This window comes from Mandrillus leucophaeus, unplaced genomic scaffold, assembly GCF_000951045.1.
Source record: "Mandrillus leucophaeus isolate KB7577 unplaced genomic scaffold, Mleu.le_1.0 Scaffold55, whole genome shotgun sequence".
In the NCBI taxonomy this organism is placed as follows: domain Eukaryota; kingdom Metazoa; phylum Chordata; class Mammalia; order Primates; family Cercopithecidae; genus Mandrillus; species Mandrillus leucophaeus.
The window spans coordinates 1,981,873-1,998,609 of NW_012105919.1; the positions used below are offsets into that span (position 1 = coordinate 1,981,873).

General features: G+C 46.9%; 1 protein-coding gene across 1 annotated transcript in view; it reads left to right on the forward strand.

Moving 5' to 3' along the window:
• CUX2 (cut-like homeobox 2) overlaps positions 1 to 16,737 on the forward strand; it is a 349,283-nt gene that overhangs the window by 177,295 nt on the left and 155,251 nt on the right. The window contains exons 5-6 of the mRNA XM_011997935.1: positions 10,183 to 10,293; positions 13,868 to 13,915. Of these exons, the coding sequence (XP_011853325.1) occupies positions 10,183 to 10,293; positions 13,868 to 13,915 (159 nt within the window). The remainder of the gene's footprint in view (positions 1 to 10,182; positions 10,294 to 13,867; positions 13,916 to 16,737) is intronic.

The window sequence follows — 16,737 nt, forward strand, 5'->3', positions numbered from 1 at the left end:
GGCACCTCCCGTAGCCTGGAACCCCTGCAGTCCACCAGCCTGTTGTCCTGCCGGTCCCCAGAGAGAGGTGATGCCCTGACCGCGTTTTACAGCAGTGAGAGTCCTAGATGCATAGAGGCACAGGTCTGCCCAAGCTCACAGAGCTGACAAGCAAGAAGGTCGGGACCTGAACCCAGTCTGCCTGCCAAATACTGGCTCTTGGCCTGCCTCAAACTAAAAACCAACCACTGCCTGGGCTTTCTGGAAGCCTGAGCTACGGAACTGCCAGGTGGGCCTGATGTCCCACAGTTGTAATTGCCTGTGTGCTCCCCATGTAACCACATGCTCCATATGGGCAGGACCTGGGTCTGTCTTGTCCCTGGTAACACCGTAGGCACATAAAAAGTAGTTATTGAGTGGACAGATGGACGGGTGGATGGACAGACAGATAGACTAGGCCTGGTCATGCTCCTGGTCTTCAGGCCACGGCAGACCTTGTAGAGACAGTTTAGGGAAAGGTTGCCCTCCAGGGAAACAACCCAGAGGAAAATCAGAAAGTTACAGGTTCGGGTCCCCATGATGACACTTCCTTGCCATGTGATGTGGAGCGAGTGGCTTTGTTTCTCTGCAGGTACCGTGCATCCGATGACACCTGCATCCTAAGACCCTTCATTGGCTCCCTCAACAGATGTTTCTAGAGAATCCGCTGCACTCCAAATGCAGTGAATGGGAGAGAGAGATGAACTTTTGTAGTGCTGGGCATTGTGGACCTAGTTGATAGCCAGCCCTCTGTGGGGCAGTTGTTAGCCTGCTGTTCTCACAGCACTGGGAGTTTTCTAGGAAGTTGTTGGCAGTCTCTTGGCTCATACCTGGGCCTGAGGTTTGGCTCTTTGATCCGAATGTGAACTGTCCATCACCCTAGCCCAGCTGATAGAACGCGGGGAAGCCAGCTTGGCTGGGAACTTTGTTTCTCGTAGGCACCACCCCTTGCCCTGGCCTCGGATAATTGGCCCAATACATCTTGGCATCTGAATTTACATACAGCGCAGGGAGTGATGGATGGCTCTGGTAACCCGGGCTGTCTCCCAGCCGTGGCTCAGTTATCCATCTCGGCGGGCTGCAGAGCCATCCGTCTTGTCTTGTCTCCTCACTCATGGCAGGCCGGCAGGTGCCCTCCGTCCTGGGTCATCCCCCAGCACCCTCCCAGAGCTAGCCCTCTGAGGCCCCTCTGAAAGCGACACTCCCAACCTACCCCACAGCAGATAGAACAAGTCCCTTTGCTCTGAACATCCCCTGAAGCCCTCCTCAGTGTTTGCCAGCAACTCTGATAGCAAAATCCTGAAGACCTCCATGGGCCCAAGATGCAGAATGGGACATTTGCTCCCACAAAGTTGTCCCTCCATCCCCCTGCCACAAGGGGCTTCTCATACTTATTCCACTAATAGTCACTCCACAAATGTTTATTGAATGCCCACTGTGCACCAGGCGTTGAACTAGAACCCCTAGATAGCTGTGAACAAGAGCTGTATCACCCAGTCATGCACACAGCCCCCACCCTTGAGGGACTGCATGCCATTGGTAGTTGTCAACACTCTAAAGACCCTAGACATCAAGCCAAGCACTTGACCTGCGTACAATCTGGTTCTCAAGGGGTCCTGACAATAACCCTATGGGCACGAATTCTTATCCCCATTTTATAGACACAGAAACGGAGGCTGAGTCACCTGTCCAAGGTCACAGTGCTAGCGAGGCATCAAAGCCAGCATTTGAACCCAAGTCAGGGGTCTCTGAACCGTGTCACTGTTTCCCAGACAGACTGAGCTCTTTAGGGGTCTCTGGCCTTGACACATAGCATTCGCTCATTCGTTCAACCAATAAACATTTCTAGAATGCCTGCTGTGTATCAGGAACTGTTCTAGGCACTGAAGATATCTTGTTCTCATGGAGCTTTCATTTTAGTAAAGAAGTAAAATACACAGTGTATTTGGTAGTCATATGTGTTAAGGAGAAGAAAACTCAAGACAAGAACAGGAAGACCAGGCCAAGTGTAGTTGGTGCACGCCTGTAATCCAAGCAGTTTGGGAGGCCGAGGCAGAAGGATTGCTTGAGCCCAGCAGTTTGAGGCCAGCCTGAGCAACATAACAAGGCCCTGTCTTTACAAAAAATAAATTAGCTGGGTGTGGTGGTTTGCACCCGTGGCCCCAGCTACTTGGGAGGCTGAGAAGGGAGCATCGCTTGGGCATGGGAGGTTGAAGTTGCAATGAACTAGGATTGTGCTGCTGCACACCAGGCTGGACTACAAAGCAAAACCCTATCTCAGAAAAAAAAGTAAGGGCTTTTGCAGCATTCCCATTTCCTCTGCCTGGGTTGCTTGGCTTCTTTATCTGACAAATTCTTCATCCTTCCAGACCAGGTCAGATGCTCCTATCTTGGCAACTCTTTTTTTCCAATCACAATAAGTCACCTTGCTCTCTGTGTTCCTGTCATACTGTTTTTGTACTTCGTTGGCACATAGCATTAGAATGGCTCTCTCTGTCTACCACACTGTACTATGAACTCCTCAAGGACAGGGACTGCATTGGTTGGTTTCTATATACCAGTACCTAGCACTGTGCCTGACACAGAATTGGACCAGTGATTGGTTGGAATGGATGATTGAATGGAGTTAGATAACAGATGGATGACTGCTTGAGTGATTGGGTACATGGATTCTGGACAAGATCAGTTGGATGAATAGATGAATGGATGATCCTTTTCTAGATGATGAACTGTTGGATAAATGGATGGTTGGGTGGGTGGGTAGATGTATGATTAGATGAATGGATAAAGGGATGGTTGGTTAGATGGGTAGATGTATGACTGGATGAAAATGGATGGTTGGGTAGATAGATGTATGATTGGATGAATGCATAAATGGATGGTGGTTGGATGGGTAGATGTATGACTGGATGAATGGATAAATGGATGGTTAGTTGGGTAGATAGATGTATGATTGGATGAATGGATAAATGGATGGTGGTTTGGTAGTTGGATGGATGTTGCATAAAGGGCTTCCAGCCTGGTTAGCACTTCAGTGGTTACTGGCAGCCCCTGCCCAAGTTGGGACCACACTATGATTTAATTAGAAGAGGTAGATTAAAGCTCTGCCTCTTCTTTGCCTGATCAGTTTCCATACCCACCCAAAGGCAATACAAAAGACATGTTAGGGTTTCACTCTTCTCCAAGCCTGCACTAAAGATAATGTCTCTGCATGATGGCCTTTGTCACCTTTCGCCAAAATTACTTACACCCAAGCTTGTCTGTTTTGGTTTCTGAGCTCTTGGAGGATTCAGGCTATATCTGGCTTATCATTGCCATCCCCTTTATCAAATGCCTAGCACATCAGAGACCATGAATGCGTTGATGGATGAGTGGATGGGTAGATGAGTGGGTGGATAGATGGGGTCCATCGTCTTCGGTTGCATCTCCCTGTAGTAAGGTGAAAGCAGAGCTCCTGTTTGGATTTGGGGGATCGGTGACTGTACTGGAAGTCATAATCACTGCTCATCTTGGCTTCTGAAGCCTGGCCTGGAATCTTGACCTTCACTTCACATACATATCCTTACAAGAGATAATGTACATAAAGTGCTTAGTGCACTCAATAAATATTAGTATATAGGTAATAATAGACACTCAAGAAATGTTGACTATGAGCTATTGTTTCCTATAAGGAACTTCTGTGTGAAGTTTCATTTGAAGATAAAAGTTCCAGGGCTTAAAAAAATCTGGTGGCAAATATCAGAAAGAGTTAACAGGGGCTCAAAGCAGACACCTAACTTGAGGGGTGTCTGGGAAGCCTTTATGGAAGCGGAGACATTTAAGCTGAGACACAAAGAGATGAGTAAGATCAACCACAAAGACAGAATGAGCTCATCCGAGCTGAGGGAAAGGAGACTGTGGAACCATGGAGTCAGAAGATTCTGGTGCATTTGGGTTTCTGCACGGAATTTGGTCTGGCTGGGAAGGAAACAAGGAGAGGGGGAAGTGGGAGGGACCCAGGGACACCCAGGAGTGAGGAGATTGTCCTAGGCCAGGTTTTAAGCCAGGAGGGACATATTGATAAAGAGATTGTTTCTCTTCATGGGATCTCTTTAAAGCCTAGTAACAGCTGAGGTCCTCAATTCCTTAAACCCAGCTCGCAACACTCACTTTTTAGGAGGTTTCTTCTCGGAGTTGGCCCTAGGGGGATATGTCTGAGTGTGAGGTGTCCTTGGAGCTGAGAAGAATATGGGCACAGGTAGGCAGGATCTCAGGTTGTATCTTAACATGTGTTCCCCTCATAGGAATGCAAATTCTAGCCCAAGGCTTTTTATATAGCTGACACTTTGGGATCAGGTGTGAAATTTCTTTAAAAACTAAGTGTTCTTGTAAGATTCCCAATCCTCCTGGTTGGGGAAACCCGGACAAATTGAGAATGCTAGGGAAGCATTCTCCTTCCCTAGCCAAGACCCACCCTCCCCTCTGAGAAAATCCAACCTCTTAACCATGTGTGATGTGGTTGGGTAATCAAAACTATCTGTGCCTCCGTTTTCTCATCTTTAAATGGGAGACTCAGATATGATTCATGTTTACTGAAGTGTGGGACACATCCCACTGATGGGACATGAAATTGTAAGCATTCAGTAGAGCCAGGGTTAGGAGGGATTGACTTGGGTTCTGAAGAACAGTTCTCCCTTATCTCTTCCACCCTTCTTCATTCCAACAAGTAGAAAGTCTCTGTAGGGGACTGCATTACCTTTAACACCTCTCCAGCACTTGCTAACCTTTTATAACAAACACAGGCAGCAATGATTTGTTTTTGGTTATACTTCTGTTTTAATGGCTACCATCTGATTATGGTACACAATTCTCTAGTGACAAGAAAGTGTCCTTTTCAAATGCACTTATTTAGGTTTAAAAAAAAAGGGAAGGAGTCATTAGGTAAAAGTCAGGAATAGAAAAAATGTGTCTATGATGTCAAGGTCCAAATCATGGTTACTTTTAAGGGGTACTGACAAGGAGAGAGTACTAGGGAGTTTTCAGAGGCCCTAGGAACGTGAATGCTCTACATCTTGAACTGGGTAGTGGTTACTCAGGCGTAAACCATTCACTAAGCTTTCGCTTGAGCTCAGGAGTTCGAGATCAACCTGGGCAACATGGCGAGACCCCCATCTCTACAAAAAAAATAAAAACTAGCCAGGCATGGTAGCACATGCCTGTAGTCCCAGCTACCCAGGATGCTGTGGGAGGGTCACCTGAGCCTGGGAGGTCAAGGCTGCGGTGAGCTGTGATCATGCCACTGCAGTCCAGCCTGGGAGACAAAGCAAGACCCTATCTTAAAAAAAAAAAAAAAAAATTTAATTCACTGAGCTTAACATTGAACTATGGAACTTAAAGTGATCCATATCTCAAAAAGAGAACCATAGGAGTCCCTTTGAAGAAAAATATTAAATAATCATATTTTAGATGCTATATCAATATGGCAAAATTCACACAGAGGGACATGAGTGGTCAAAGTTTGGACAGCAGTGACCTGAGCAACCTTGAGGATTCCTTCTAGCTCATATGTTCTGAGTGCCTTGGAGGACTAAGTCCCAAGACTGTTCAGCACACCAGTGGCAAACCCTCTCAGAGACAGGGGCTCTCGCTGGGCAGTGGGCACTTCCAGGGGGTGCTGCAGATCCCATCAGAAGAGCCCCTTCCTCCAAGCCCCCGGCTTCTCCTGCAGCGCCCGGTACGGGGTGCAGCTCAGCCCCGGCCTCCTTTCTCTCTGCATATTGGCCCGAGCCTCAGCTGCATCTATCATCTGCTTCAGGCTCATTAAAATTATTTCTTTTTAGTTGCAAATGGGCTGTTTATGATGATCATTATTTGAATGGTCTGCGCCGGGCTCCGGGCTGTCTGTCTGCTGCTGATGGCCGGTTAATCAGATGAGTCTCCTCCCTGCCTGGGCCTGGCCCAAAGTCTGGGGCTGTGTTAATCATGGCTCCCCCAGGGCTGGGGGGGTTGGTGGGGCCAGCAGGGGCTGGGTAGGAGATCCTGACTTCTGTTGGATTACCAAAGCTGTGTGTGTGGTGGTTCAGACATGCTTTTTAAAACACAGCTTTAGACCAGTGCTGGTTTATGTTTGTGATAGAATTTTTTTCCATTCCTTCAAAATAGATACAATGCCATGAGCTTTTTAATTTTAGCTGTGTGTATTATGAAAGACCCATGCCGATGCTGTCATTGGCCCCCTTGCTTTGCTGATATTCAAATATCCTTTCTTTTAGGGTGGGAGGGAGTGGTTTTTAATGTCTTTGCTTGATACAGTAACATTTGGCAATACTCTACCAGTCTTCCTTTCTTTTTAAAGCAGAATTTTTACTGAGCTGTGAAATCCAGAATTCTTGAAATCATTGATCTGGTGAGGTGTTTTCTTAGCTCTCAGTTTATCTAAGTATAAGATTAATATCAGACAAGGCCAGGCATGGTGGCTCACACCTGTAATCCCAACACTTTGGGAGGCCACAGCAGGTGGATTGCTTGAGCCCAGTTTGAGACCAGCCTGACAACATGGTGAAACCCTGTCTCTACCCCAAAAAAATGCAAAAATTAGCTGGGCATGGTGGCACATGCCTATAGTCACAGCTACTAGGGAGGCTGAGGTGGAAAGGTCATTTGAGCCTGGGAGGTCAAGGCTGCAATGAGCTGTGATTGCACTACTGCACTCCAGTCTAGGTGACAAGAGTGAGACCCTGTCTCAAAAAAAAAAAAAAAAAAAAAAAGACAACATTTATTGAATACTTGAAGCTTTACACATCCATATCATTTAAAACAAGTGCCCTGAACACCCCCCAGCTGATGGAGAAGCGGAGCAGAAGCCCACTGAAGAGAAGGGCATTAAAAATTTGCCTTTATAATCCACCAAGGAGATAATCCACACCTCGGTTATTAGAATTGACTGTAATATATTTCCAAGCCCCTGCTTGAATCACCATACAGACACATTAATGTGTTTGTTCCATGAGATGATGTATGTTAGGAACTTAGGCATAGTGCCTGGCACATGTAAACTTTCCATAAATGGTAGTTATGACTATTTACTATTATTATTATTGGTGTTAGTGTGTTTACTGTGGCAAGAATTCAGGGTTGAAGGACAAGCATAGATTTAGGCAAAATTGAGAAGAACGTGGATGTCAGTGACTTCGTCTGCTCGAGGAAAGATACCAAGGGCTGGGCTTGTGGTGGGGTCAGAGTGAGGGTCCTGGTGATGTCCCCCTGCCTTCCCTGGCTTGGTTCTTTCTGCAGTGTGGACACAGCAGACATCTTGTCTGTCAGATTTGCACCCACCAGCAGCCTGAGAGGTGCAGGTGGAGGGAGTCAGGCATAATTGTCTGTGATAACACATCAGGTGGTTAGACTTATCCTGCTCTGCGATTTCCTTTCAGAACCTGGGCTGGATGTTTTTAATGAGGAGTCAAAGTCCACCCCCACCAGGTACATTGGTTGCTGTGTTATGGGAAGGCACCAGTGTCCCTGCAATAAGAACATAGTGTCAGACATGGCCGGGTGCGGTGGCTCATGCCGGTAATCCCAGCACTTTGGGAGGCCGAGGTGCGTGGATCACGAGGTCAGGAGATCGAGACCATCCTAGCTAACATGGTGAAACCCCATCTCTACTAAAAATACAAAAAATTAGCTGGGCATGGTGGCAGGTGCTTGTAGTCCCAGCTATTCGGGAGGCTGAGGCAGGAGAATGGCGTGAACCTGGGAGGTGGAGCTTGCAGTGAGCCGAGATCTCGCCACTGCACTCCAGCCTGGGCAACAGAGTGAGACTCCATCTCGGGAAAAAAAAAAAAAAAGAACATAGTGTCAGACACACAATAATCCAAGATGGAGAGCTGTAAACCCATGTTCCAGTTCTGTTTGTCCTGCAGCAATGTAAAAATCACATCTTTGTCTTCAAGAGAGAAGAGAAAAACTAAAAAGAGCTGAGAGTACGCTGCTGCAACTCAAATTGACCATGGCACTCTAGTTTTTTTCTGTCCTGCCAAGTGAGATTCTGTCCACATGGCCGTGCCAACCAGTTGGGTTTTGTCTACCTTTGTATATTGCTACAAACACTGATCTCTCCTGTCACTGGATATTTTGGTTGTGATCAGTTGTAGTTTCTTTATTAGAAACTGTGATTAGTTTTAAGTGATGATAAACCAGAATTCCCCCTTTTTGCTCATAACACCTTGTTCCTCACCTGGCTTAATCCTGGTATAAACCGGGCTTTTAAACTGGAAGCCCCCATGTACCTTCAAGTGGGAGTACCCTGTGCTTTGGCAAGAATTGCTTTCAGCACCTTGGAGAGCACCTGTTTCCGCTCCTCCCGCCCCCAACATAGAGACAGGGTCTCTGTGTCACCCAGGCTGGAGCACAGTGGCACCATCGCAGCTCACTACAGCCTTGACCTCCTGAGCTCAAGCAGTCCTCCCATCTCAGCCTCCCAAGTAGCTGGGACTGTAGGTGCAGTGCCACCATGACAAGCTTGTTGTTCTATTTTTTTGTAGAGAGGAGGCCACTATGTTGCCCAGGCTGGTCTCGAACTCTTGGCCTCCCAAAGTGCTGAGATGACAGGCATGAGCCACTGCACCTGGCCCTCACCTCTATTTCAAAGCTACTTTGGTGCCTCCACCTTCTCCCTTCTAGTCTCATAATTTTCTAAAGAAGTTAGACATTTCTCCAGAAATAGAAGTTCCTTGTTGGATTTCTACAAAGAAATCCATAGGCCAGGGACGCTCTTCCCAGCTTGGGGTGCCAGGTTTATGGTGCTCTGGTGAGCTGCTATTGAGCAGATTTAGTGACTCTGAGACATGATATAAGACAATTACCATGCATTTCGTCTCTTAGAGGGAAAAGGATTTGCAGTGGGTTAATAGTACTTTTATTTCATTATCTAATGGCAAAAGTGTTTCATTGTGTGTGCAAGATGAATGTGTATTAGTGATGACAAATGGGGTCTTTCAACACGGTGCTGGGCCTCATCATACATATGTTAGATTAAAGAGTTCACCCTAGAAATACACTCCCGCATCTGCGTGTGTGTTTTTAATAAATCTGATTGCAGAAATTTATTGCATCACCGGATTTAGGAAATTATGGGGCTTGATTGCTGCAAATATAATCGGGTGATATATACAGAAATGCTCCTCGAGTTATGGTCCAGAAAAAAAGCCCATCTCGGGATGGTGCAAGGAAGCAGCCGACCACATAAACAGAGCATTTCTTGAATTATGCAAATGAAATCCACGACAACTCATGGTGAATTGTACTCCCCTTGTGAAACTGCCACCATTAAAGTGAAGAAAGCTTCAAGAGGGGTGATCAAATATACATGCACGACCAGCAGACATTGTCTGTGATGTGTGTGAACCGGAGCATCCCCCCTTCCATCCCTCTCTCTCTTTCCCTCCCTGGTACATCCTATAAAAACCTGGTCTGATACCTTCCTTGCATATAAGCCAACAAAGCGCCTTCCAATCCATTTCTTCTGAATCCAGGAGTCTTCAATGAAATATTTCTTAGACTTGAAGTGAACCTTAAATGATTTACTGCGAGATACACAAAAGGTCAGCTTACTTCTTATTGGCACCTTCATTTTTCCAAAATCTACTGAAATTAAAAAGCCATCTATATCTTAAAAGGCGTATTTATGAACCTTTAAGTGTAAGTAAGTCATAGTTGGAGCCGTTCCCACCTCTGATATATGAAAGCTGTCGACAGCACTTTCTTCCACTATAATATGCCCATACAATATGCCGCACTTTACTATTTTGACATGGTTTGGAGATGTTTTCTACAGTTACTGACAAGCTTATGCCATCACTCCTTTGGAAATTTAAGAGGTGGGGCAGGGGGTGGGGGAAGAGATGAAAAAAGAAAAAAAACCAACTCCACCCAACTTTATAGAAGATTATTGATCTGGCCTGACTTCCAATGAGCAAAAAAAGCTGTCCTGGATTTTTTTTCAGTTGCATCCCAGTTTTGTAAATTATTTATTTGTGCCAGGAGTCAATATCCTGTCTTTTCTCAGCTTTGTAAGTTAAGAAAACTTGTTCAGAATGCTGTTTTGTACAATGGTTAAAAAGGAATAAAGAAAAAAAATCTTTTTCTTTTCTCTCTCTCCTTTTTTTTTTTTTTTTATTGTTCCAGAAGGAGCTTAATTCCGTCGCTTCTGAGCTGTCTGCACGGCAGGAGGAGAGTGAACATTCTCATAAACATTTAATTGAACTCCGCCGGGAATTTAAGAAAAATGTACCTGAGGTATGGTATATTTGCTGTTATAGAATTAACTCAGTAGGAATGCAGATTTCTCTCCATTCAAACTATATTTTGAAAACTGTAGATGTAAGTGACTAACAAGAAAAGAAGCTAATTAGCCACAAAGAAAAATGACAGCCCCCAACCTTTCGGGGTTTCTTGGCCTAGCGGTGCTTAGCAGTGCCGACTGAAGGGGGGGCGGGGCGTTTCTCCATCAACGTCATTGTTTTTCGAGGGTGCTGTGAAACGTCCATTTTCCCCCCACATTCATATCCAAGTCAAATGCCTGGCCTTGCTGGCAAAGACAGTGTGCCTTAGAGTTCTTGATTTTATTTTGCTTTCCCATTGGCGTCTGGAAGAAGGCAGCCGTCGACTCTCTAACACCCTCTCGGGGCCTGCTGGCGCTCATCATCTCTGAAACTCGGCCTCTCACCCCCTGTACGTGCACCTTATTCTTCCCCTTCACCGCCTCCCTTGCAGTCCCAGCAACCAGCTATGCCTTTTCTAGCAGCCATTGCAGGGAGCTTGGTAGGGGACAGAGAATGACTAGCCCCCAGCAATGTAAGAGTCCCCCAAGGAACGGACTAGAACAGACAAGTTTCTATTCTTTATCAGCCCTGGATGTGTGAATTCTTTTCCCTCCTCTCACAGGCCCCCCTATTGCTTCTCAAATTACAAAACAAATGATGAGAATAAATACAAATAGGGAAAATAAAGCCCTCTGACTCTATATGAAAAGGATGTGGCACATCAGGGCTGTGACAGGGAACAGACATCAGGGATCTCTGCGGCCGGATCTCCCCAAAGCCAACTGTGTTTCCTTCTGGTCAGCAGAAGGTTAACATCTGTCCTTACCTGCTCAGGTGTGCTGCAGGAAGGTGGGGCAGAGTTTGGCGTTCAGATGGGAGACTTGGATTCCAGCAGTTACACTCCGCCAGTCTGATACCGGGATTGGTGGGGGATCCTGTTGCCATCTCGCTGTTCAGGGAGGGGAACATGGGAAGACAGGGAAGAGGCAAACCCAGCTAGGGATCAGGCCATGTGAGCACAGAGGGGAGAAGCCTCAGGTCCACCTCAGCCTCTTAGCTGCAAAATCCTTCTCACACAAGTCATAAATGTCTTTGGTTCTTCAAGGCAAGAGAAGGGACTAGGATCTAGCTAGAATTTGTCCATGGAGCAAGTCTGGAAGGAAGAGAGTGTCTGCGTGGAGAAGGGGCATGAATCTCAGGTCTAAAAGCCTCTCCCATGTTGTGGCTTCAGAAAAGTCAAGCCAGGCCTTTGGTTTGACTCCAAGAGCCAAGAAGGCACCAGTGATGCTGAGAACCCTTCCTTCGCCTTTTAGAACAGAGCTCAGCTTGGTCTAGAAACTAGTTTTTCTCCCCAGAATGAGGTTACCTTTGACTCTCTTTTGACTCCAGGAAGCAGAGCTGAATCCGCCCCACATCTTCACAGCTGCACATGCCCTCTCTCTAGTCAGCTAGTCATCCTCCTTCTCCTAGCCCAACTGACTTTCTTCTGAGGCCATGTGGGAGCCCCCAGGTGATGAGGGAAATCCAGGCCATGTTTTAAGCCTCTGAGTTCAGCTTACATAATTTTAATACTGCATAATTATGCAATTATGTAATTAGGAGGAATAAGTTTCCATTCCTATTATAGTTGTGCCTCTGAAAATTCTCCTTTTTGGAGCCAGTCTCTCCTGATGGAGAAAGTCACGCCGAGGCTTTATTTAAGAGCTCCTCTGGCTGGTGCCCAGCTCACCTCCTGCTCGCGCCTGTGCTGGGCGTCCCCCAGCCGTGAAGCAGACGAGGCGGCGTGCTTCTAGAAATGGGCGGTATTAGCACGAAGTCCCACCAAGCCTGTCCCTCGCAGAGTGCTCAGATACTTGAGTGTGGGCCTGTGAAAAGGTCCTGTTTGGGGAGTCCAGTGACCTGGGTTCAAATTCTAGCTGCACCATTCACTTGCTGTGTGACCTTGAGCAGGCCAGCCCCTCTTGGGGCCTCAGTTTCCCCTTCTGTAAACTCAAGGAACCGGAGAGATGGTTTCTGAGAGGTCCCATCCAGAACTAATGTTTCCTGAACATGGACCAGAGGTCTCCCGCCATCACATTTTTATTTAGTCTGTAAAGTCTTTTGAACTTTATGGTGAGTTGCCAATATTTAGCATCTCAGATGATTTCACCTAAAAATTGGATTTCCGGTGTCTTTTGAGAATATTTGGTAGCTTGTGCAACCCAGAGGTTCCGTGCTCATGCTACCGTCATCAGCTAGAGCAGAGCACGTCACTCCATTGGTGGGGCTTGCATTGTCCCAGCCTCCCTTGTAGTTGCTTCCTGCCTGGCCTGGTGGGCATTTGAGTTCACCACCTGTGACCCAGATTCTCAGAAGTTTCCTTCTCCATGGCTCAGCCTTGCACCCATGGCCCCTTATGGTCAAGTCTACTAGGCCTGTGTCTCCTCTGAAGGTCCCCGACATACATCAGTCTATCAGTCAGTGGCTCAGGAAAGCCCCAGGGATCCAGAATCAGGGGCGGAAGCAACACATTATTATTTGCATAATGAAGGGGTTTATTCTTTACCTGCCCATAAGTCTTCAGCCCATCTCTTCCTTTCCTCTGCTGTCTGGGGCACCCCCTCCCCACACTGTCTAGTCCCTCAGTGCCTCCCATGGGGATTACTGGTAGCTGTGGCTGATTGTGATGGGGGAGTCACACCAGCAGATCTCACAGGAAACTGGAGGATTAGGTTTGGAGTCCCAGGACACGTGGTTCTTAAGGCTTCCCTCTTATGTGCCAGGGAGAAGAATATGTAGGAGTTTGCCAGGCTAGCCCAAGTTGCTGGGATCCTCAGGTCATTCATGAAAGCCAGGAAATTAGGGTCTGGAAATAGGAGGCTCAGGGTGACTGGGACAAACTTCTCCTCTGAAGACAGCCCACTTCCATAGAGTTCCTCAAACATCTGCACAGCTCAAATGGGGTAGAGACCCAGCCTAGACTGCAGAAACTGCACATTCCGGTGAGGAAGGAGAGTCAAGTACACAAGTGGCGTTGCTAAAATGCAAAAGGCAGTCTTCACTGGAGAGGTGGCTACAGGGTAGGGTCACGGAAACCTGAAGGAGGCTGCCCCGGGCAACACCTTGAAGGGCAGAAGGTTTTTAAGGAAGGACTTCCATGTAGTGCTAAGCATGGAGAATTCAGATTACCTCTCCAGCCCCCACCCCACCCCAAAGTGTGACCTGGGATGGACTACCTGTCTCACAAGACATTTTGCATAAAAGACCATTCTGTGATCAAACCCATTTGAGAAATGCCACTTCCTTTGTCTTCTGGAAATTCCCTGCATGCATTATGAAAGACTCCAGAAAGTCCTGCAGGAAAGAAACCCCTTGGACTTGACATTTCCCAGTCTGGTGTGGCTTGGTACCCCTATTTGTGTGTGTCCCTTGTGAAATCCAATGGAGTTCAGGCCCCACGGGACATGCTTGGGAAATGCTGAGCCAGGGACAGCAGCGAGCTACAAGCAGGGGCCATGGGGGCGTCCCACCTGGCACTGTAGTGAACTCTTTGCTGATCTCTTTTTCAGGAAATCAGAGAGATGGTGGCTCCTGTATTAAAAAGCTTCCAAGCCGAGGTAAGACCCAGGGCCCACAACATGTCAGAAAAGTGCCCCCCATGGCTCCCCTTCCTGTCCCACCTAGAGTTGCCCAAGGGGGCCAGCAGCCTCCAGAAGCTTTGGAGAAGCTTCCCTGTCCCCATTGCAAACTCTGTGCCCTTCCCTCTGGTGTCCCATCCCAGTGGTGTAGTGATAAGAATTGGTTCTCTGTTCAGTTTGACAGAATTCAAGTCTGATTCCAAGAAATCTCCCTCTCCCTAGACTTTGCCCAACCTTACACTGGCTCTGCTACATGTAAGATCTGTGACCTTGGGGCATACACAGTGGCTCACACCTGTAATCCCAGTGCTTTGGGAGGCTGAAGTGGGAGGATCACTTGAGGCCAGAAGTTCAAGACCAGCCTAGGCAGCATAACAAGAACGCTATCTCTACAAAAAAATTAAAAATTAGCTAGTCATGGTGGCACGTGCCTGTAGTCCCAGCTACTCTGGAGGCTGAGGTGGGAGGACTGCTTAAACCCGTCACGTTGAGGCTGCAGTGAGCCATGATCCTACCACTGCACACCAACGTGGGTGACAGAGTGAGACCCCGTCTCTAAAACAATAAAAAATAAAATTTAAGAAAAATCTATGACCTTGAACAAACCTACCTCACCTTCCAGGCTTGGTTTCCTATCTTTAAAATCAGATATTGGTACGAGATGCCCTTTGCCCTCTCTTGGCATTCTGCTCTTCTTTGATTCTCTGAGGCAGCCTTGCAGATAAGTCCACACAGTTACCAGCCCAACCAGAAATTCTTTGCACCAGCCCACTGTTTGAGTGTAAAAGTGACATTGTCCGCATTCTTTCCTGCCAACCCGCTGAGCCCTAGTTCCTTTGCTGTCCTCGGTAAATAATTTATCTTGCTTTATGGAAGCCCTGTGATCAGGGTGAACCACCCCCATTTCTCCTCTTTGCTTGCCTTCATAACCAAGAGTCTGATAATGTCCATTTGGCTGGCTGGCACAGGAGGCAGGCCAAGAAAAGACTGGAATCATGCGGGTCCAGGGATTTCTAAAGCGTTCCATCTTGAGGGGGCTCTTCTCAGGCTTTCCGGGGCTCAGGCAGGACCGCAGAAGGATTGGCCACACTCGGAGCTCACCAGAGGGGATGCATTTTAAGTCTGTCATCCACCAAGCGCCACATTACTTTAAATATGTCTCTTTGGAACCACATAAGCACATAAGGCAATATTAAAGTAAACAATAACTGGATTTACACAAATGTCGCTGATTTCCATATTTTTCATCCTTTCATTTTATTACCGAGTTGACTGATGTGCTTATTTATTTATAGGGCCATCCGGTATTGATTCATTTGGTTGCGAGGTGCCTGGGCTGGGATGAAAACAACCAGAAAGACCAATAATGTTAGGAATGGGGGTTTTCATGACTTTGTGTTACAAAAAAAAAAATAGAGGTTCCCATCTACCAACTCCTAGTCCCAGGAGAGCCGCTCAGCACACAAGCTACCTATAGCAACTGATCCCTCTGCCCAATCTGAAGACAGGCATTGAGCTGTTTGTAGAGCGCATCACTTTCTCAACTGTTTCCTTGCTTGAGTTAGTGTGAACAGAGCTTCCGTTGGCCTCTTAGAACCTCAGTTTTCCCTATCTGTTAAATGGGAGTATAAAGACACTGGCAAGTCTTTTCATGTTGTTTTGAGGATTAACTGAGATCTAATGCAGGGAAAGGGTTTAATATAATGTCTGACACACGAAGAGCTGTTAGCAGGTGAAGAGCACAGATGCTGGAGTCAGCCTGGGTTGGCATCCCACCTCTCCCACTTACTAGCTGTGTGATTTGAGGTGAGCTACTTAACCTTTCTGTGCCTCCATTTCCTCATCTGTAAAATGAGATACTAATTATACATATTTCAGGCCAGGCAGTGGCTCACCCCTGTAATCCCAGCACTTTGGGAGGCCGAGGAGGGTAGATCACTTCAGATCAGGAGTTTGAGACCAGCCTGGCCAACATAGTGGAACCCCAACTCTACTAAAAATACAAAAATTAGCCAGGTGTGGTGGCAGGCACCTGTAATTCCAATTACCCGGGAGTCTGAGACAGGAGAATCGCTTGAACCCAGAAGGCGGAGGTTGCAGTGAACCAAGATTGCACCACTGCATTCCAGCCTGGGCAACAGAGCAAGACTCTGTCTCAAAAGAAAAAATGTATATATATACATATTTCACAGGGTGAGATTGAGGAAGAACAAAGTTAGCACGGATGAAGTGCTTAAAATACTGCCTTGCACATGAGAAGTCTTGGATATTTTATTATTCCTCTAAGCAGTGACCTCCAATACAGGTTTACTGGGTCTCTAGTGTGCCTGAGCAGCCATCTGCCACTTTCCTAACTAGGTGTTGAAGGCTTTTTATCTCAAAGAAGGGTTCCAGGGTTTGTTTGTTTTTTTCCTATAGGAGGTGGGTATGACTTATGTTAGCTTTTCAATAGGAGAAACGTTAGGTTTGGGTGATGTTTGGGAGAAGACCTGACTGCAGCATGGTAGAAAATACATGCAGATCTGACTCAGGCCTGGTCAGAACCTCAGCTCTGCTCCTAAACCAGCTGTGTGGCCTTGGGGAAGTTCCTTAACCTCTCTGGACTTCAGCTTTCCTCCTCAGCCAAATGAGGCTAACAATAAGGATTTAGAAGCCAGGTGCGGTCACTCATGTCTGTAATCCCAGCACTTTGGGAGGCTAAGGTGGGAGGATCACCTGGGGCCAGGAGTTTGAGACCAGCGTGGGCAACATAATGAGACCCCCATCTCTACAAAAAAAATTTTAAATTAGCTGGGCATGGT